The 21,563-nt window shown below is 32.7% G+C and overlaps 3 protein-coding genes across 5 annotated transcripts; all 3 read right to left on the bottom strand.

Moving 5' to 3' along the window:
- Positions 1–100: 100 nt before the first annotated feature.
- LOC118044353 (organic cation/carnitine transporter 1) lies at positions 101–3,497 on the bottom strand. Of its 2 annotated transcripts, XM_035052618.2 has the most exons (3): positions 3,210–3,497; positions 1,823–2,360; positions 101–1,549 (listed from the first exon to the last, which is right to left on the bottom strand). In XM_035052618.2, exons 2-3 carry the CDS (start codon positions 2,256–2,258, stop codon positions 345–347), a joined length of 1,641 nt encoding a protein of 546 aa, XP_034908509.1. In that variant the 5' UTR covers positions 2,259–2,360; positions 3,210–3,497; the 3' UTR covers positions 101–344. The 2 variants fall into 2 exon arrangements, with proteins under 2 accessions (XP_034908509.1, XP_034908508.1); XM_035052617.2 differs by having other exon boundaries at positions 1,823–3,497.
- A 4,907-nt stretch (positions 3,498–8,404) lies between these two features.
- On the bottom strand, positions 8,405–12,939 carry LOC118044354 (uncharacterized protein At4g15970). 2 transcript variants are annotated; one of them, XM_035052620.2, is made up of 4 exons: positions 12,375–12,939; positions 9,518–9,883; positions 8,949–9,430; positions 8,405–8,691 (listed from the first exon to the last, which is right to left on the bottom strand). In XM_035052620.2, the coding sequence occupies exons 1-4, from the start codon at positions 12,588–12,590 to the stop codon at positions 8,685–8,687; spliced, it is 1,071 nt and encodes a 356-aa protein (XP_034908511.1). In that variant the 5' UTR covers positions 12,591–12,939; the 3' UTR covers positions 8,405–8,684. The 2 variants fall into 2 exon arrangements, with proteins under 2 accessions (XP_034908511.1, XP_073259642.1); XM_073403541.1 differs by having other exon boundaries at positions 8,405–9,430.
- Positions 12,940–16,441: 3,502 nt separating this feature from the next.
- LOC118044357 (sucrose synthase 7) lies at positions 16,442–21,290 on the bottom strand. Its single transcript, XM_035052623.2, has 16 exons — positions 20,759–21,290; positions 20,501–20,633; positions 20,239–20,393; positions 19,964–20,156; positions 19,736–19,854; positions 19,418–19,634; positions 19,233–19,328; positions 18,950–19,123; positions 18,726–18,842; positions 18,454–18,620; positions 18,138–18,362; positions 17,436–18,002; positions 17,221–17,359; positions 16,944–17,128; positions 16,813–16,845; positions 16,442–16,699 (listed from the first exon to the last, which is right to left on the bottom strand). Exons 1-16 carry the CDS (start codon positions 20,857–20,859, stop codon positions 16,555–16,557), a joined length of 2,766 nt encoding a protein of 921 aa, XP_034908514.1. The 5' UTR covers positions 20,860–21,290; the 3' UTR covers positions 16,442–16,554.
- Positions 21,291–21,563: the final 273 nt, after the last annotated feature.

Raw genomic sequence — 21,563 nt, 5'->3', positions numbered from 1 at the left:
TTTTTATTTCACGATAAAGATATTTATATCATTTTGTTTCAAAGGAGAATTATTTTTTTTTTCATTATGTTAAAAGCATATTGATGCATAAAATTAAAAATTTAAATAACAACAATAATATTTTTATTTAGATATATCTTTCTTTTAGTTATACAAGGATATTTTACAAATGTTCTTACATGAAACTATAAATTAAAATCCTTAATTTGTGACATGATCACACTTTACACAATTGAAATTTGAATTACAGCCAGGAATTTTTGTAAGAGCACTATATCATACATACATATGGAAAAGCACTAGTATTTTTTATTTTATTTTTTCCATATACTTTACAATAGGCTCTATGCTTGAGTAATTTGATTCGCGACTTTGTTTTTCTCATCTTCTTCTTGTTGCTTCAAAGTGTCATAAAGAGGAGCATCTCTCGTCTCAGGTAGCCACCAACTTACAACTCCACTAAAAATGGAGAGGATCCCAAATACGAGGAAAGAGAGGGATGGACTTAAGCGACCGGCGGCAACCAGCAATGGTGCTATTGAAGCACCCAACATCAAGGCTTGTCTTGATTGCGACACAGCAAAGTTTCTCACATTGGTCGGGAATAGCTCAACGCAATAAACATACAAGACATCGAATGCTACTGAAGCAGCCATGAAACCAATTCCTTCAATAGCCAGTTGAGCCCAATTCCCAGTACTGGATTTGTCACCTTTCTTTGCACGTTTTCCATGAGCGAAAAGGATGCAAAGAAGGCAAGAAATCCCAGCTAGAAAAGCAGAGAGTGAGAAGAGAAGTCGCCGGCCAGTGAGGCCCAAGAGTATAGTACCGATGACAACTGCAGGAACCTCCATCAATGCGTTGAGTCCAACAGAGAAATAAAGGTTGAAATTCAGGTTCTCAACATTCAGTTGAACACCATAGTAAACAAAACCAACTCCGAAACCTGCTATCATCACTGTGATCATTCTTATAGCAGCCCATTTTGTCCTCCACAGGCTTTCTTTTGTGCAATTTTTTGTCAACGCTTCATTTTCACCACCCTCTCCCGGTGCTGACGGATTGGCAAGACAGAGGTTTTCGGGCAGTGTCTTGCCATTAAGCCTTGCGAAAGTTTTCAAAACATCAAGGGCTTCTTTGCTCCTTCCCCTAACAAGAAGCCAGCGCGGAGATTCTGAGACAAAAGGGAAGAACAAGACAGAGTAGGCTAGAGGGAGAAGTGATAAAATCTTGTATAAATTCCTCCAATTTGTTCTTGTATGATAGGCAATTAAAGGCAGGGAAAGAAATCCTGCAGCGAAGAAAAAGAAGCCATATTGACTGACTGGACCACGCCATTTTCGTCCGACCACTTCTGTTGCTAGAACAATACAACAGATTCCTATTCCAGATCGAGAAAAACCATTTGCGAATCGAAGCAACGAATATATCCAGATGTTCGATGAGAGGGATGTAAGGAAAGCAGTGACAGAGGTTAAGAGACATGAGAGTAGCACTGTTCTTTTTCGGCCCAGGGATGCATCTGCTAGGTGGCCAAAAAATGCAGAACCTGCTTGCCAAATTAACAATTCACAAAGTTAATCACTGTAAATCAGGACGTAAAGTAATGATCTTTAAGATAGCTTAGTATCCTCTCATATTCTTTTTTATCGTACATGTTTCGTCACATAATAAAAACGACAGCGACTTAACTATTTATTATTTTTCTTTCTCATCTAATCCAAAATGCTCCCCTGGAACACGAGAGGATCTGAACTAGGATAATAAAATCGATTATTCCTGAGATTCATAGAGATTAATGTCGGAACATGGAGTTCATTACCTAAGAGGGAACCAAGAAAGAACAGTGACGCAGGTATAGCAGCAAGGAACCTGCGGTCACAAATGAGACCCCATTCAGCAATAATGGAACTTGTATGGCCACTGACCCATTCCCAAGTTCCTGGCATCAGTCCACAAACAGAAGAGACATCACCTTTGCTGCTACTAGACAAGCACAGAGACGACGATGAATTATTTATGCATCTCCAAGTAGATGGTTGGGCATCACTGAAGATGGTAACCAATGTGTTCTGTGAATCAAATATCCATGCTAGTGAAACCAAGAGCACATGTAAAAACTGTGACCACCCGAAGGACCCTACATACTCCTCCACCACCTCCTCCACTGTCAGCTCTAGGTTTGTTGCCGGTGGTGGTGCTACTCTTTCTGCTAACTGTATGTTTCCATGCACAAGGTTTTGTGCCTGGTCTTCCATATCTTTTCCCAATTGTTGGGTATAGAAGACAAGCCAATGTCTTGCTTCTGAACGTATATTTTTGCCATTTTGCCTATCTATATATAGGCGTTAGCTTTGCCACTAGTTACACAAAAAAACAAATTAAATTCTCAAGATACGAGTGATGTACTTAGAAATTAAGTACTTCTTTCACTATCTAGAACATATATGCAGTAGCTAGAAGATCAAAGCAATACGTAAATTAATTTCTAATGGTTTTCTAATACATTTTGAGATCGTCATGATGATTTTATCAGAACATCAAGCACATTAGCAAGAACCTCAAAAATTTAAATTTACAACTTCACAATTTATTATCCATGTTTGATTCATGTGTTGTAGCGTATATTCATATTAATTATAGCACAGTGAACACAACAGTCTTACTGACAATGGTCCACTGGATGAACCAGAAACTTAACTAGATCAATGCCCAGATCATATCTAATAACATTGATTATTATACTATCAAAGCTATAAGTTTTAATACAAGTGATCACTTATTAGTGCTATTATAGTAGTGATTTCTTATTAATATATATTTTTTAAAAAATATTTTTAAAGAATAAAAACAAACAAGATTACAGAGGAAGTGACAGCTGCACAAAATTGCAGGAACATATCTGATAATCTATCGTATTGGCAACAATAAAAGGTTGCTGGGACCAAATCACACAGACATATCAAATCAATACAGTGTTGTTCGGTTGAAGCACTCAACAGCAATAAAACTCGTCAGCTTGAAATTCTAACTAATTTATAAATCAGAGGGCTTAGTATATCCCAGCTGATTAAGGGCTAAAATCAATATCAAATCAGAAAATAATAAAAAAATATATAAAAAAAGAAAGATAAATCAAATATATTCATAATGTTCAGAAGAATCGTTACTGTGAACAAGTCAACAGAGATGAGATTTAGCATGGATACCCATTTCTGGCCTGCCTTGGAAAAGGATTGAGAAGACACAACCATACATGTATAGATCCATAACCATCCCCGGTGTCAGCAGATACATTGCTAATCAAATGAATAAAAAACAGAAAGAGAGACAGTCCTTAATTGAAAGGCAAATCAAATGCTAGTGCTGCAATGCATGCATTCTTGTGATGAAGAAATCCACCAAGAACAGCTGCGAGAATACGTGGTAGTGTGATCATGACCTAAGTGTTGGAAAGAGGCTTTTGGTGGCCACGCAATACACATATACAGTAATAGCATATTCATCCGTCCTCTACATCAAGTTAATATCAAATTTTATTTTAAATGTAAAATAAATATAAAGCGTCTGGTTGCTTGGATGTATTATCATATTAAAATAATATAAAAAATATCAAAAAAAAATATTAATTTAAAATTAAATAATAAAATAAAATAAATTTTTTTAAAAGTATTTTTAAAATGTAAAAACAAACATGTTTTAATAAAAAAAATTCAACTCAATCTGAAATGACAGAATTATCATCACCCAACTTTTATATAAATATAAAAAAAATCACATGAATTTATTTCTTCTTTACGGTATGAAAAAAAAATCAATAAAAAAAAAGAAAAACAATTTAAAGAGGAAAAAAATAAAATTAGAAATATCTTAAAATGAAAAAAAATTAAAGGCAAAAAAATTAGTTGCTGGTACATTGGGTGTTGCTCTACTATGCAATATTCATGGTGTTATTATAGAAAATACTTTATTTGAAGATAGTGATGGTACAAAAACATTCTATACTTTTATCCCAACTCATATATTTTTACATTAAAAAAAATATATTATTATTGACCCGCTACAGAGCGCTGGCCAATATACTAGTTATTATATTATGACGTAATGATTATTTTTTAAAGTATTATATTGAGATAATATTTTTTGTTTTTTTAAATTGATTTTTTATATCATCACATTAAAATAATACAAAAACATCAAAAAATATTAATTTTAATTAACAAAAAAAATAAAATAAAAATTCAAATTTTTTTAAAGATTTTTTAAAGGAAAAAACATACATGTTTTTAATAATAAAAAATTTAATCCAATCTCAAATAAAAAAAAATTATCATCACCAAAAATTTTGTACAATATAAAAAAATCTCATCAATTTACTTTTTATTTATAGTAAGAAAAAAATTAAATAAAAGTAAAAATAATCTAAAAAGATAAAACAAAAAAAAATTAAAAATATCTACTAGTATAACTAGACCAAATAACATTAAGCCTAGCTGCAAAGCTGAACTTATAGTGGTGGGTTTGAATATTAAACTAGATTCAGTATCACTTTTTTACTAATAAAAAAAAAAAACCTCTTCATGTACTACAGTATCATCCATAATTTAAATATTTTATGTTTATATTATGATTTACAATATACAGTGTTTTATCCACGTATTTTAAAGTACAAGATAATTTGTCCTTTGAATCTAATTGCTCTCTCCCTACTCTATGCTCTGTGACATCATGCCACTAAAATCTCTCATTCCCGATAAGGCCAACTTTCCGGCTGAATTTACTCTAATCAAGGCTTCCGTTGACAACACAACATGATTAATTTGAATCATTATTATTATTATCACATGGTGCAAGATACCTGCGAAGCAAAATAGACTGGCACTCTATTTTGGGCCGGATAAATTGTAGTGGATATTATTTTTTTAAGTGTTTTTTTAATATGTTTTATTTTTTAAAAAATTATTTTAATAATTTAAAAATATCAAAAAATTAATTTAAAATAAAAAATCTAAATTTTTTTTAGAAATATAGCTAGACCACGCTTCTAAATGCATTTTTTATATATAATTAAAAAATAATTTTAAATACTTTAAAAATAAAACTACATTTTAAAAAGTTTTGTTTTTCTGCTAACTTCTTCCTTAGTACAAGTTCTTTGATGAGAAGACATAAGAGAAGAAGAAAAACATGAGAAAAAGAAGTGAAAAACATTTAAAGAAAGAGAGAAAAATAAAAACTTGGACAGCCCGTCTCTTTCCCTCCTCTACGAATCACCAGTCCGACAATTTTAATGCAGACAACATTGTCACAATAGCTCATTGATAAAAACATCCATGGCAGCACTGTAACAACCACTAGCTTCACCATTTCCTCTCTCCGCCATGAAACCGAACCAACCCACCAACAAACCTTCTCTCCCTCGTTAGCCAACCACGATGCGTTAACATAAGCAGCGGCACGTGCAGACTACATGCCAATAATACAATCTTTGATTCCAGTCATTGTGGTCGACCCAATCATTTCTTGTGGTTGATATTGAACCCCAAATAAATTTTGAACAATTTTTACAAGTTATTGAATTTTTTATAATAAAATATTGATTGTTGTTGATGATTTTATTTGATTGATAATTGTGATTATTTGAAGTGTTGGGGTCTACATTGTTGTGTGATAATCCTTGATGCTATTGAGGAATTTATTTTTTAAGATGAAATAAAGTTAGAATCAATACCATATAATAAGATTAAAAAAATTAAATTATAACAAGTTTATTTATGATGTAATGGTTTAATCTTGGTGTGAAAATTTGTTATGCATAGACATTGTTTTTTTTGGTGTTTGATTTTTCATGAGGAGGTGAAATAAGCAATTTTGTTCGTATATTAATAATTTTATTATTCATTGATCCTTTCTATAAAAAAAAATGTAGTATCATCGGGCAATGTCACATGGTGTGGTTAAAAAATAATAAAATTATTTAATATGTGATATTATGGGTTCAAAAAAATATTTTCAAAGTATCTTTTTCTTTTTCTTAAGATTTTGTTTTAGGAAAAAAAAATAAAGTTTGTTTTTCCTTTCCTTGCGAATCTAGACTTGTATCAAGGTGCCCCAGTAATACTTTTTCAAGCTACTCTTCCAGCTATATCTAGTCAATTGTCTTCAAAAAACAGAGTTGCTTAATATATATATATATATATATATATATATATATAATTCAAGATATTGATTCAACAAATATAATTTCAATTCAAATCTAAAGATAAACTAACTCGAAATTATACAATTCAAATTTCCAACATAAATAAAAAGGTAGGAATTCAACTAATATGACCTAATCAATTCGATGAGTCCAAAAATAATATGAAAAACTGGTAAAAATATAATTTTACTTAAAAAAATTCAAGATGATATTTTTTTTAAAAAAATATTAAAATAATAACATATTAAATTAACCTAAATAAATATATAATAATGTGATCACGAGGGAAGTGCATGGAAGAGGCTTTTGGTGGTCAAGGAATGCTCATAGATATTACTAGCATATTGGTTCATGTTTCACAATAAGTTAATAAAAAATTTTTATTTAAAAAAAATATATATGAAGTGTGATTTGAAGTGCATTGAGTCTGGTGGCAAAGCCAGACCCAATATTATTAGGTCTATCGGTCAAACCAGACCCAATTAGAATGAAATTTATTCTGATTTGTTCTATTTTTTAAATTAAAACAAGATATACGGGCTACTCTAGACAAAACAGAACAAAATTAAACCCTAGTATAGAGTGATTGAGCTTCAATTTCCATAATAAAAATTTTAAAACTAATAAAATCAAGTTTTAGAGTTATTAACATAATTATAAAAAGTTATTATGTGTTATTCTATTCCCCCCCCCTCACCCCACCCCCAAATGATTTTGATTTTTATTTGCACACTTTTTTTGTAATTATATTTTTTAAGAAATTCAAGACTACTAAAATAAAATCAAGAAGTCTTTGAGCCACCTACAAAGAAAATTAGAAGAATAAAAAAAACAAGTTATATAATAAAAGGTTTTTGTCCTCTTGACAAGAAATCCAGATTCAAGGCTTTCAAATCAATAGCTGATTTGGGCCTCCGACAAATCATTACCACTTAATGATTTTTCATTAGTGTGTTGATTAGGAAACATCTGCTCAATCTCCATCATTCCAACGTTAATAGAATAGTTTTAAGAACCAGTCAGGTTCAAGGTGTGTATTCTATGTTTTAACTGTCTTACTGGATTGGTTGGATTAATTTTTTTAAAATAAATTAAAATAATATTATTTTAGTAAAAAAAACATAAAAATCAACGGATTTGTAATCTGATCTTAACTAGTTTTGCCAGATTATATTAGATTTATTATTTCATCAACCCGGACTAAATTTCAAAACTATATTTAATAGACGCTTGTTTTCTTTTTTGTCTTCTGATCTACTCGAACATTAATTACCAAACTTAAAACTTCATGCTGGTTTGTTCCCATAATTTCCATCCCTTGCTTTTCTTGCTATTTCCTTCAAAACTCGAAGTAACATGTAATAGTTGGAGGATGGTGATCAAATCCTATTAATGAAAGTAAATGTATAGTTTTCCCTAATAATAATTTATAAGTTAACCGGACAATTCATTTTATGGTTTTTTTTTAAAAAAGAAAAACATTTAAATGTTGCTTCAAGGATTTTTTTTTTTAATTCTTTTATAAATTTTTTTTAAAAAAACTAATTTTAACTAAAACTTGTTTATTTTTTCATTTTAAAAGAGTTTATGAAATAGTTTAAAAATCATTCACCCTACAGGGTAACCTAGTAAGTTATTGATCTGAATCTTAATTTATATTAAATGTTTTGGGATTACTGTATAATTAAATTTAAGTAATTTGATAGATTAATCTATGACTCGAGTAAACTCAATTATCATGTTCGCATGCTTTTACTCAATAATTTTTCCAACGTTATCTTTCTATTTTTGAATTTTGAGGATTAACAATGGTTATTTTTTTCAATTTTGTTTTTATAATGCAGAATTGTGAGTGTGTTTTTAAAATACCGCTTAGAAAATATTATTTTTTTTTACGTAAAAAAATAGCCGCACTGCAGAACCGCACAGTACTTGTATACGTGGAACCATGGCTGTTGCATCTTGTCCAACAAACAGTCGAGGTCCGATGTCTCCCTCCGGAACAAGTATGGCGTAATATCATGTACAGAACTTTTTGAACTGAAACTGGAAACCTGTACAAGATTTCTGTCTGCTCTATGATTTGATATAAGAAAAACTACATTGGGTTTTGGGGGGATTATTAGGCCGGAATGATTTGCCATTTCATGAACCCTAACCCTCATCCTAATAGAACTAGAATTGAGGATCTTCAAGTTGGAATTCCAAAATTAACTCCCGGAAACATCCATGTTGGTGGGTTTTAAAAGCTATTTGCAATTTCTAGATTTCCACTTCAACCAAGTCTTTGGTTTTACAACCTGTATACATCGCTTGTTTCTTAGAGAGACATCAAGAGCAATCCTCGAACAAGAACAGTTTCGCACCTCCATTGATTTCACACAGTTGCTATTGCAGAAATATTAACCATGATCAGTTTTCTAGAATGTATCAGGAAGGTCAAAGGATGCAGGATGGACGTGGAAGCCTGACTCCTCTGGATTTATGTCCTGCAAATGGTCGGAAAACAGGCTTCAGCAATCAAACATATGAAAACCAGAGGTAACACAGCCTGCGCAGCTTATTATATTGGATTTTTATGTTTTCCTTTTTTATTCTGGAAGTAATTAATCAGAATAGAACTCGAATTCGGCTACTGATCGTCCTCCATGTTCTGTATGAAAGATTATCGGGAGGATGTTTTTTTGATAATAACTTATAGCAGCCGGAAAATCAGACAGAAAGGTTGAAGATACCGACACCATACCTGCAATTTTGAGGAGCTCTCCAAGCGGGTGATGCAGATGCTTTTTCCTCAAGAGGCAATGACATGAAATTCTTCCAGTCTTCAAGCACAATTTTAAGATCATGAACTTTAGTCCCCAGACCATAGCAGCAGTTTGCATGCATAGTACAAACTTCGTGAAAATCCTTGCTACGTTCACAGAAACCACCAAAGTAAGCTGTGTCTAGAAACCTCATTTTTAGTCCGATCTTCTCGAGGAAAGGATCGTTTTTTATCATATTCAATACATCTTGATCATGTTTGCCAGGATAGGTTTCTCTAGACTGGAACCAAAACCTGTAGAATAGAATCGACCGAAGATTGGATCTGACATAGGTAAACCCTCCATTTGGTCGATTGTTTTTGTCTTCAGGATTGCCGTAGTAGTTGTCACATGCTATCTGGAAATCTACTTCCGGATAGAACCGTGGAAATGGATTTCGAAGCCACACAATATCTGCATCCTGGAAAGGGGAATCAAGAAGTCAGACAGCAGGAAAAAATGGAGTTGATCTGAAGAACAGAGGCAAGCCAAGAAGGTCTGTCTCTACCGTGAAAACAAAGCTGTAGCCCATCTCAAGAACAGTGCCCAGAAACTCGATTCTTCTCCACATCATCTTCAGGTATTCTTCAGACATGAAGTATGCTTCACTTGAGAAATTAAGCCCCTTAGTTCTCAAAGCATAGCAATGTGGATGTATAGCCAAGCAACGAGCATGTGCCTTCTGGTCCAAGGATATTATGATCAAATTATTTACAAGCTTTTGTGTGTTGTCTCCAACTTGAAAACTCTCCAAGAAGAGATCAAATATGGATCCAGGCTCTGCCCATGCTTGATTCAATGTTGTCAAGATCACAGTTTTATGCTTGGTGGATGCGTTCTTCAAAATTCTCTCCAATCCCCAATCATTTTTTCCCTGGAAATCCATGAAATGTACCTATCTTAATTGCATCCACAAAAATTTAAGTTCATAGATGATGAGACAATGATAATAATATCCAAAAAAATATTAAAAAAAATCGCCTCTGCTTCTGAAAAGTACTCAAGAGGGGTCATGAAGACACAATGATTAATTTCTCATCAAGTTGCCTAACATTTAACTGTTTTTTGTTGATTGAATTTATTATGTCAATAATTTTTTGCCCGAGAATTTTTTATTGGATGTTAGACAAGTTCTTCCATCAAGTGATAGATAACATGGTGCACAACTCAGCAAACCATGTCTCCTGTAAACTCATTCGTCGGAGAAAAAAGTAATAATTGACTACACTGTCGGCGATCAATAGTTTGATGTGTCGTCTATTCCCCTTCCTCTTATAATATTTTCTAAACATAAAGAACTCCATTTTCAAAATATATTAAAAGCAAAAACTTCAACATAGTCTGACGTCCAAGATAAAAATAAAATGAAAGGCAACTTAAATGCAAACTAGATCTAGGCATAATTAGCTGTACAATTGTCTAGCGCCCCTTTCATTTATATTTTATATGTTTTTGGTTTACTTTCTTTTTCTTTTTTTAATTTTATTTCAACAGGGCGTTTGAAAATAAGCAATAATTAATTTTTAAAGTGTGTTTTTAGTTTTTTTTTTTAAAGAGGTGTTTGAAAGTATAGCAATAATTATTTTTTAAAGTGTTTTTTTTGAAATATATCAAAATAATATTTTTAAAAAAATTATTTTTAAAATCAGTATATCAAAATGATTAAAAAATATAAAAAAAAATTCAAAACTTTCTATGTAACGTGCTTCATCTAATAAAAACGGTTTGAATTTAAATGCAGTCTAAATATTAATAAAATAGTGTGGAAATTGTTGAAATTGATAAAACTGTAATTGCTAATTGTTTACGGGAATAAGTAAAATAAATAATTATATCGGCTAATGAATTCTCTTTTCATAAAATAATTGTTAATCACTCTTCTATTTTTCTTTTTGGCTTTATATTTTTTTTATGTTGTGAGTATAAATAAGTACAATAAAAAATTTATCCGCTCTATATTTCTTTATATAGAGCTCGCAAAAAGAAGTATATAAATAAATTTAATTTAAATACGAGACCACGAGAGATGCAACAACTATTTTTATTAATTTAAAACAAAAGATATGATATTCTAATGACCTCGTTATAACCTATTGTTTATAACCCAATTTAAGAGTACCAAAGTTGGATTTCCAAAGAAAATTCCCAAAGCCACGCCATCGATTGGTTGGCATGGGGCCAATGAAAGAATCCACCAATGAAATGGCAAGCTGATTCGGAATCACATTCGAGAAACTCCATGATGTGCTCCCGAATCAACGTAAGGCAGTAAAAAATTGTAAGTCCACGTTACAAAAAAGTTAAATTATTTTATCATATTGTTTCTTGTGAATAAATGTCCCATAAAAAAAAAAAAAATTAGTGAATGGACCCCAGAAAGTCACATCCTTATTACCACCTTGTAAACATCTTAGTTAAAATAATATCTAGATAATTAGATCACTAATTACCAACTCTTTGAAGATCACTCTTATATTGTAAATTATTGGTATTATTTTAAGAATAATGACCCTTTCTTCGTGTTCAATCTTGGCCCCACATACGACTGGGCCTCCGGCAATGGCTGAGAAAACAAGTCAGTGCTTCTTTCCTCGGACTTGCAAGAAAGGTTTGCAGAGTTATGGACTTCTAGGCAGGAAGCCAGCGAGGATGGATAAACTACATTATAGTCCTTACACATTTCTTAATGTTCTATCTTAGCTCCTACACTTATTGAATTCTTTACTGTTAATTTTATGGTCTGGTTTCGAAATATATTTATTTATCACTTCGAAGTTTGGAGGAGAAAATTGAAAAAAAGGAAGGAAAAAAGGTTCCGTGCTTTCATTGGATTTGCTATTGAGCATTTAGGGGGGGGCTAGATTGAGACTTTTTCAAAACTAATGGGTTAGTATTGAAGAAACTTAAACTACAGGATCTGGAGTGAAAAGTTGATGAATATTTGGAGATCAAATCTAGTTTGCGAAAAAAATCCAGATAATTGAGTAATGCTTACTTCAACATCAAAAAACATGGATGATAGCACTCTTTAATGTTAAAAATACTTCAGCTAGCCAGGAAAAAGAGAAGCTCACAACACATGCTCTTCCTCTGGATTCTCTACTTTAATGCCTTGATGTTTGTGATTTTGATTCTTGGACAATTCTTTCTTGGTTTCATGACTACTGTTGAATTCAAGACAAGCTGCTAACATAGCTACATGAATTCTTGAAAGTTTTAAGCCAAAGGGTGACGAAGAAGACGAAGAAGAAGAGGAAGAACACTTTCAAGAACATGTTGAACCAACTAAATTAAAGAGTAAACAAGACCCCGCAAAATTAATGGAGTAAATCCAACCATTACAAGATTATAAAAGGAAAACTCACCTTAGAAGTCCGATTGTCTGACATGGAGATTGAATCTGAATCAGAGGAGGAGCCAGGGAGGAACTCAAAATGGTAGGCAGACTTGTACAAAACGATGCAAGAAACAGCAAGAACTCCCAGAAACAAAACTGTGATTCTTACAATCGGCTTGTGGATGACCGCGGAGGAGCTATGCAATGCTCCACTGACCATGCCGTCGCCGCCAGTACCAGTCATTTTTCCTGCTGCTGTTGATGATGAACTGCTGCCTTGTAATTCCTTGTTTTCTCCAAACTGGAACTGGTCTCTCTTACGTATACGTAGCTTTTCTCTGCAGGTCAACCTTGTTGCCCTCAATCTCTCTCTACTGCCTTCTTAATTTGATTATATATTTGGTTTAGTACTTTGTTAATTAATTTCTAACCTGTTCTTGATATCCAGCCTAGCTATCTGTTGAATATTCTTTGTTGAGATTGAGGAGATGAAACAGTAGGGCGGTATCGGAGTCGCTGGAGTGCTCGTTTAATTGACGAAAAGATATAGAGACGAAAAGCAACTTGCCGAAGTATTTCATCACCCGCAACGCTTCGAGGCTTTCCACTGCGCTCAATGTCCGCTTAGTTTTTTTAATATAATAAAAATATTCAACCATTATTAATACATTTTATAATAACAAAAAATATTAAAATGATTATATATGGAATTAATAATTAATGTATGAAAGCTAGCTAGTTAGAAATTACCCTAAAAATAAAATAAAAAATGAAGTTCGGCGCCTATTGTTTTGGACTCGGAAAATTAATACTTGGACCGTAACTTTATGATAATGTTTTTGAAAGGTCTAAAAATTAATTTTTTTAAAAAAATATGCGACCTCAGTTTATCAATCATTTTGAAATTAATCTTGGACTTTTCGCTAATAAAAAAAATTTTTTTTACTTTACGTTCCAGAATCATTTTGAAACGAGATTTTTAAAAAATTAAATTAAATTTGTCATCTTTATCTAGCCATCATAAATGGTTTTTTCCGGTAAAAATAAAGTTTTTATTAGAAATATCATTGATTATAGTATAAACTAAAAGTGATAATATTTTTATTATGCACTAAATAATATTTTATTTCTTTGGTTTTTTCTTTCTTAAATCTATATTTCTTTTTCTAATTTATTGTGGTTTTCTTTATATATAGTTAGCTCGGTTTCATAACCTGTTTCAGGGGTTTAATGAGTTAACTCGGTTGACTTGATTTGTTTTTGTTTTTTTAATTGATATTTTTTTAAAATTTCATCATTTAACATTAAATTGATTGGAAATTAGTTTAGTTTGTTTTGTATGAGGTTAACATGGTCTCATAATTGGGGTTACAAGTTTGGCCGATTAACCCAATTAACTATAGTTTGTTTTTTGTTTTTTTAATTGGTATTTTTTTCAATTTCATCCTTTAGTATTTGGTTGATTATGAATTAGACTTCATAATTTATTTTGGTTTTATTTCTATGAGGTTTTCATAATTTTATGACTTAGGTCACATGTTTTTCGGGTTATAACCCGTGTAAACTCAAGTCATTTCAATATATCCTGTTTTGAGATTGAATTTTTTTCAATTTCAACCTTCAATAATGGGTTAATTGAAAGTTGGCCTTCATAATTTGTTTTAATTTATTGTTCATTTGAACAATGCTTTGTCTTTTTTTTTTTTTTTTAAGATTTGACTCTTTTTTTTTTCTTCTGAATCTCATAATTCAACATTGAGTTTGATTATTTCAGTCTCATGGCTCGAGTCATAAATTTAGAGATTTAACTTGGGTTTTTCACGTCTTTTTTTAGTTGATTTTTTTTTCAATTTCATTCTTCAACAATTGATTAATTTAGAATTAGATTTTATATATTTTTTTGTTTTGCTTTTTATAACATTATCTTAGTTTCATTACCTGGGTCACGGGTTTAGTGAGTTAACCCAGGTTGACTTGGGTTATTTTTTCATTTTTTTATTTCATCAAACAACATTATGTTTGTTTATCCCAAGTCACAGGTTAAATCGGGTTTTTTTTTTTTTTTAATTTCATTTTTTAATATTTGATTTATTTGAAATTAGGCTTTATATTTTTTGTTTTCTTTAAGATTATCTTAGTTTTATTACTTAGATTATGAATTTGGTAAATTAATTCAGGTTGATTCAGATTTTTTTTATCTGTTCTCGAACAATATTAAAAGCTAAAAACATTTAGATGAAACTCTTCATCTCAATTGAAACCCATTGAAACTAAATTTGATTTTTTTTTTAGGTGTTGAAACGTGAACAATCAATCAAACAATTGATTTTTGCTATCTTCTTCTTAGCCGCCATGGCCTCCGACTTGAAAAGTCGAGAAATTGAAAATGTCATAAACCAAAAGAAAAGAAGTAGGGTGAATTTTATCACGCATCCTTGAATTGTTTTTCCTAGTTTACTAGTTAATTTCAATTTAGTTTTTCTATATAGATTAGGTAGGTTTGATGATTACTATTTAAACATTTTTATATATTATTTTTAAGGGTTTTATAAAAATTTAAATTTCAAAATAAATTAAATACATTTTCTCTATAATTTAGAAATATCACCAAGGAACTTTGATTACATAATTTCTTTGTTGATTTCAAAAAATAAAATAATAAAGAATCCTCTCCCTAAAATAAATAAAAAATAAAACTTTGATTACATAATTTCTTGCAAGTTTCTTTTTGAACTCTTCGAGGGACATCTCAAATAAATTAAATGTGGGCTAATGTATTTAATTTTGTTTATTGTTGGTTTTAATTATTAATGTGATATGAACTTGCCTTTAATGGGTTATTGCATCACGAAACACGATCATCATCGAAAAAATATATATTATTCGTCATGAAGAGTGACTATATGTTATATTTATTAGAATAAAATTCGAACTCTTAATAATTTATTGTTCTTTAATATGTTTTTAAAACATATATGTACACACACCCTAACTAGAAGTTCTTTGATCTAAGGTCAAACTATTTTTTTAGTAATTTCTATTTTTAAATGAAAAGATGGACAGGTGTTGATTAGAATTCTATATTGATTTTTATTTAGAAAGAAAAAATAAGGAAAAATTAACTAAAACTCCCAAAAAAAAAGTTAAAATATTATTATGCTGATTTTATATCCTTTTAGTATTAGAATTTTTTTCAATATTTCTCATTTACTTTGGGAAAAACTTTATTTTATTAGAAATTGTAACCGATATAAAAAATTGACTTCATTTAAAAAAAAAAAAAAAAAAGACTATAATCTCTAGCAGTGTTTAAAAGAATCCGCTCACTTTTAATATTTATATTATTTAACCTAACTTAACTTATCAAAATAAGATAATATGAATAATACATGTAATAATAAGTTAAAAAACATAAAAAAATGGATATTACAAGTCTAATGACAAGTCAAAATATTTTAAACTTGATCAATCTGACCCAATAGGTATATCCTATACTTATTTTATTTTTATATTTAATAGTTTGTAGATAGGATAATTAATTTTATTTTATTTAAAAATATTTTTAACTCTAAAATTTTAAAAATTCTCATAAGTGAACGTGTGAGGGTGTCATGGGTCGTGGTAAACTCCATCAGTAGCTATGATGGTGTAGAAGGCGCTTCTCTCTTTTATTTCTCTCCCAAGGTAGCAAAATTGGCAACATAAACCACACATCATTGCATGTCAAAAAACTAAATTTTCTCTTTGCATATTCAACATTTGTTCCTTCTTACACTTGCAATGCAAATATAATATAGAAAGAATTAAGATTTGATTAAATTACATTTCATTTTGCTTTATCCAAATATTATTTTGAGGTTAATTACTTTTTTTATGCTTCTTGATTATCTTAATAGTTATAGGTTAATCCAGGCTGATTAAAATTTTATAAAATTAAAAATTAAAATAATATTATTTTGATAAAAATAAAGTTAACGAATTAAAGACTATATCATATATTAACCTGATTTTTAATTAGATTATGTACTGATATAAACATTAAATTTTAAATCAACGTAATTAGTCAAAAAATACAACATATAAGACACCTTCACATAAATTAACAAAGAAAAAATTTTTTTTTTATTATTATTAGTTACGATGCATGTAAAGTTTTTTTACATAGAGTAATTTACCCTCTTTATTGGTACAACTTGCAATAACTTAAATCATGTGAGATAGCTATACAATGTGCTCCCGATGAAATATACTATAAAAAGGGAAGCGATAATGTATAACAACCAACTCCGGCTACTTTCTCTGCTGCTTCCTGGTTGTGCAAGGTCCTTTTGCCCTACGCTTTCTTCGCCATTCCTGCAAACAAAAAGTCCCTCCTCGGTTAATGGAGCCTAGTCTGATTCCAAGAAGTAACCAAAAACATTATTGCAGAGGTTAATGGATAGAATGAGAGAGTTCATTGTCTTCACCTTTGGCTTTGAGGCTGCTGGGGTTGTGTCCTTCTGTCAGCAGTCAAAAACATCAAAATTTGAATTAGCTTGCAGTGAAGAAGATAATATGATTAATTGTGGTTAAATTAAGGTAGGGCTAAAAGACATGCCTTTGTGTTAGCTGAGTTTTAGGCACTAGGAATGGGGCCCCCTCTACTCTGGGTTTGGCTTCCTGGGTTGGAAGTGAATGCTGAGATTCAACTACAGCAGTTGGTGGTGTTTCTTGGGGTTTAGTTTTTGAAGTTGATGAAGTCTGCGTGGATGATGCAAATTCTGGGATTGGAACATTCTTTGCCTGTCACAAATAGGAGTAGATTATTCATTAGTCAGGTCTCATTGCCTTGGACTTGAGTTGCTTCATAATACTAACTGTCCACAATAACCCACCAGATTGTTGAATTGGAGATTGTAAAAGGCTTCGATATATCTTTGCTTCGCAAGCTTCTGTTCCTTGTTCGTCTGCCTCCAAAATCCATAAACAGATCCCATGTTCAACACTTTGTTTGCATAAATCTTCCATGTATAGCTGCAGGACAACGTATATGATTAGTTACTGATGGAAAAGTTTATATCTGATGAATTTGGTAGGTTTGCGCATTCACCATTCATAGATGCGTTGGAGACCAGCTGCTGACATCTTGTTCCAATATTCAGCGTCTGTCTTGCACTTCTCGAAGAAATCAGCTATCTTATTGCTAGACTCGTCTCCGTTGTTGGGATCAATGTGGAACCCTGAGATCCCATCAACAAGAATTTCCGCCGGGCCACCTTGATTGGTAGCAAAGGTAGGCAATCCACAGTTCATTGCCTCAATAACTGTCAGGCCAAAAGCCTCATAAAGAGCTGGCTGAACAAAAGCTCCCTTTGTATCTGCAATGCAGCGGTAGAGCTCCCCATTTCGGTATCTGTCAGTTTGAGCTGCTATCCATCTGAACTGGCCCTTAAGTTGGTATTTCTCTATCAAGGCATGCATCTTCTTGATCTCCGCAATTTCTTCTCTATCATTTGATTTGGACGGATCAAAGAATCCTGCTACAACAACGAGATTCACCAAGTTTCTTAGCTTTGTATTCTTCCCGAACCACTCTGTCAGCCCCGTAATGTTTTTCACCGTATCCAGTCTTGCCATGGAGAAGATAATTGGTTTCTTCCTGTCAGCTAGATATCCACTGCTCCAGGCATGTTTAAATTAGTTTCAGCACATAAAAATGACTACAGGCCTTCTTTTGCTAATTATATTGTGCAAATGAAATGACAAAGTCTTTAGAAGCTTGTCAAGAAAAAAATAGGGAACTTAGACCTACATATGCTCATGGTTATCCTCGTTGCGATAGAGCAGTTCTTCAATGGCAGGATGAAAAGAGGTCAGCCGCTTCTGTTTCTCGGTGTAGGGGAAGTAGACAGATTGGTCAGCCCCAGGGGAAGCAATGTTGAACTTTGGGTCAAAGACATTGATGCCTGACACAACACGGCAAAGTCCTGGCATGGTAAATGCCGTATGGCTCTCATACTGCCCTGGCCTGTCCTTGCTGAAATTGATCCAAGTTCTTGAGTTGGCAATACAAATTATATTGGTCAATAGGTCTGCATATAACTAATGATGGTAGGTAGAAGACAAACCTTCCTGCAATTTCTTGGTATGTGCTGGTTATGATAAAATCAGCAGTATTCATGGCGATCATGTCTGCTGTGAATTGACAGGAAAAGTGGTACTTGGCATCCAATTCCTTCCATTTGACATCAGAATCTTCGTACTTGGTTTTCTCCAAAGCATGAGCAATAGTCCCCTGGATTTACAGCAGGCCAAATTTCAGAATAGAATTAAATGGTAGATTAGTCTGAGTTCTTTATTTGAAATATGAGAGATTAAATAGATCGAGATCAGCTTAAACCAGAGTTATTCCGAGTTTCCGAGCCATTAGAGATGCCACCAAGTTCCCATCACTATAGTTCCCAATGATGAGATCAGGTTTACTGTCCATGTGTTCAAGGACCTTATCAGCAGCATCCTAGTGATTGGTGATGAGCCAGAGAGACATGAAAATCATTGCAATCAGTGTGTGTTCAATAAAGAACAAACCGAAAATAGAAGTTAGAAAGCAATGGAGGCACATGCCTGAGCAAATCTCTCGAGGTAAGGGTACACATCAAAACGCGAAACCCACTGAGGGAGAACCCCCTTCTCTGTCTTGAAGGGGACCCTAACAATGTGGGAGTGCTTTGTACCGAAAATAGGCTCTACCTCCTGGTTGCACTTTGTCCCTCCAGCATTTGATATAAGTCGGGTTACCTGTATGCATATAAATAATACAGAGAAAGTATCAAAGAATCATTCAGAATCCAACTCTTCAATTGAGTGCGAAAGATAAACCTGGCAAACATTCATATGACTGTCTCACCACAAGAATTCGAGGTTTCACACCAAGGCCTTGATGCTTTATCTTAAGTAGGAGCTCTTCCTCTAAGGCTCTTACTTGATCAAGAATGTAAACAACCTGTGTGCCACATATAAGCAGCAATTATAATCGATTATGAAAATTATGATCGCGCCATAATTAGTAGTGTGTAGGATTGTCTTACACACCTGGCCACCAGTATCTGGCAATCCCAGAACATCTGACTGGCCAAAGTAGCCGTGTGGAGAGAAGATCACAATGTTGAACGTGTTAGGAATCCTGCTAAAGAGCAGTTGCACTTTCATTGGGTCTGGAGCTTGAAGTGATTCAGAAAGCAACCTCATTGTCTCTTTAACTCTTTCTGCAGTGTCTCCCCATCCCGTCTCAAAGCCCAACTCTCTCAGTCTGAATATTAATTCACAACAAGGAAATGAAGTTTTCAGGGGTTGATATCCTTTTATAGAGAGAGAAAAGTGTTCATAGAAATAAAGAAGTAGATATATGACCTCTGCTGGAAATCCTGATACGGGGTGTCTTTCGGAAATGCAGACACAACCACTTCAGCTACAATCAATGCTTCTTGAAGCTTGGCAACTGTGTCTAGAGTTTGATTGATCATAAGATTCTGCATATTACAACATGAGAAGCATTACAATTGATTCAAGCACTGGTTCTTCTAAGACTAAGACTGGTATTTCATTGTTATCATCTTTCGCTAATGTTAGGACACCTACCTCTCCTTGATGGTTGAGCGCTAACAAGTAGTCGAGCAGAGGCTTTGCAGCTTCAGAGCTCCCACTGAGCTTCAATGACATGAACTTTGACATGCAGTTGACTCCATTCCCAATAGAAGAAGAAAGAGTTAGGCGAGGGGTAGAGAAATCCATAGCTCCAAAATCCACTTCCAAAGCATTTTCGTTGTTCGCCCTGCACATTAATGTAGCAGTTACTAGAAGGAAAAGCCAGTTCCAAGATCATTCAAAAGAGTTTCACTCGGATTTGTGCATACCATTTCTCATCAAAGATCATCTCCTTAAACTGCAAATATTCTGAAACGGAGATACCATCTACGCTCAAATCTTCAGCATTCACCTTAACATATTCCCAGAAACCGGGATTCGGTCTTACAGCAAATGCAAGAAAAGGTGGAATAACAGCTGCCTCCTGCAAGATGTCAAGATGAAAAAGAAACAGTAGTAAGTCCACAGGAAGCAGGCAGGTGAAGATGGAGAAATAGAAGAGCAGAGAGATCAATCAATAACATATTATACCTGAGTGCAACTCAGGATGTAAAAAAGTAAGCCTCCCAAGACCTTTTGCCTTTCATTCTGATCTTGTATTGATTCATCAACTTCATCCATTAGATGTTGGCGTTTCATCAGCCTTTTCCCAGGTGCAAGAAACCTGTTTTATTTTTTCATTTTTTTTCCACCGTCCCGGCGGGGAGAAATAAGAGGAATCGTTAATTCCTCTAACAAGGAAGCATGCAATGAACTTCATCAGACAAAAATTGAAGCAACCATATATACCTGGAAAAACATTTCTTCGTGTGATACCGGCTCTGCATTAAAGCATCAGGCATGCTTTCTGCAATTGTTTCGGACCGCTTAAGAACTGGTTGAGAAGCCATTTCAGCAGGAAAACAAATGATAACAGAAAGGGTTTTTTTTTTCAAGAAACACAAAGCAACCTGTGTGTGTTTGTAAAAGGTGTGCGACCATGTACTTATATAGGGAGCTGGAAATGCTTAGGAAAAAAGAAAGATAAAAAGGCTTTGGCTAGGGGAGGAGGAGAAATCTTAAAGAAAAGAAAGGAATGTGTGATTTACAGAAGAAGCAAGCTTAGATTGCCTTTTTCGCTTAATAACTTAAAAGTGGAGGGGAAGAATGGATACAGTGAGTAAAATGCATGGATTGGAGAGGACTTTTATATTTTATGCTTTTCTTCTCCTTCCCAAAGGAAGGTTACAAGTCCTCACGTGACCTGTGTGTGATCACCATGTTTCAGCATCTTGTTACTGTTCGAAAGCATGTTTTTTTTTAAAATATATTAAAATACTATTATTTTTTTTTAAAATTATTTTTTTTTTTTTGTCATTTCTCATGTTCTTTGGCTACGACCGCAAGTTACTTCTTTCTTGGATGCTATTTTATTTATATGCTTATTATTAAGATCACTTTCGCATGCATGTTTGCCTCTGAGAGAGCATTATTGGATAGTGTACATTTGGATTATGCTTCATGTGATTTTTCTAAATTGATTTTGAGTTATTTTCTAGGTCTTGATTTGGGCTAAATCAAAAACTGATTATAAAACGGGATTAAATTTGTTTTC

This window comes from Populus alba, chromosome 12 (assembly GCF_005239225.2).
Source record: "Populus alba chromosome 12, ASM523922v2, whole genome shotgun sequence".
NCBI classification, from domain to species: Eukaryota; Viridiplantae; Streptophyta; class Magnoliopsida; order Malpighiales; family Salicaceae; genus Populus; species Populus alba.
The sequence above is the reverse complement of the archived record's forward strand: the minus strand, read 5'-3'. Positions and strand labels throughout refer to the sequence as shown.

Excerpts from the sequence above, each read along its gene's own strand:
- LOC118044353 (XM_035052617.2), bottom strand. The coding sequence starts at position 2,258 with ATGGAAGACCAGGCACAAAACCTTGTGCATGGAAACATACAGTTAGCA. Across the intron at positions 1,550-1,822 it reads CTTTCTTGGTTCCCTCTTAG|GTTCTGCATTTTTTGGCCAC; the intron begins GTAATGAACTCC and ends TTTGGCAAGCAG.
- LOC118044354 (XM_073403541.1), bottom strand. The coding sequence starts at position 12,590 with ATGACTGGTACTGGCGGCGACGGCATGGTCAGTGGAGCATTGCATAGC. Across the intron at positions 9,884-12,374 it reads CAGACAATCGGACTTCTAAG|GGAAAAAATGATTGGGGATT; the intron begins GTGAGTTTTCCT and ends ATGGATTTCCAG. Across the intron at positions 9,431-9,517 it reads GCTACAGCTTTGTTTTCACG|GATGCAGATATTGTGTGGCT; the intron begins GTAGAGACAGAC and ends TCCCCTTTCCAG.
- LOC118044357 (XM_035052623.2), bottom strand. The coding sequence starts at position 20,859 with ATGGCTTCTCAACCAGTTCTTAAGCGGTCCGAAACAATTGCAGAAAGC. Across the intron at positions 16,846-16,943 it reads AAAACTCAGCTAACACAAAG|AAGGACACAACCCCAGCAGC; the intron begins GCATGTCTTTTA and ends GACTGCTGACAG. Across the intron at positions 16,700-16,812 it reads CAGCAGCCTCAAAGCCAAAG|GAATGGCGAAGAAAGCGTAG; the intron begins GTGAAGACAATG and ends TTTTGTTTGCAG.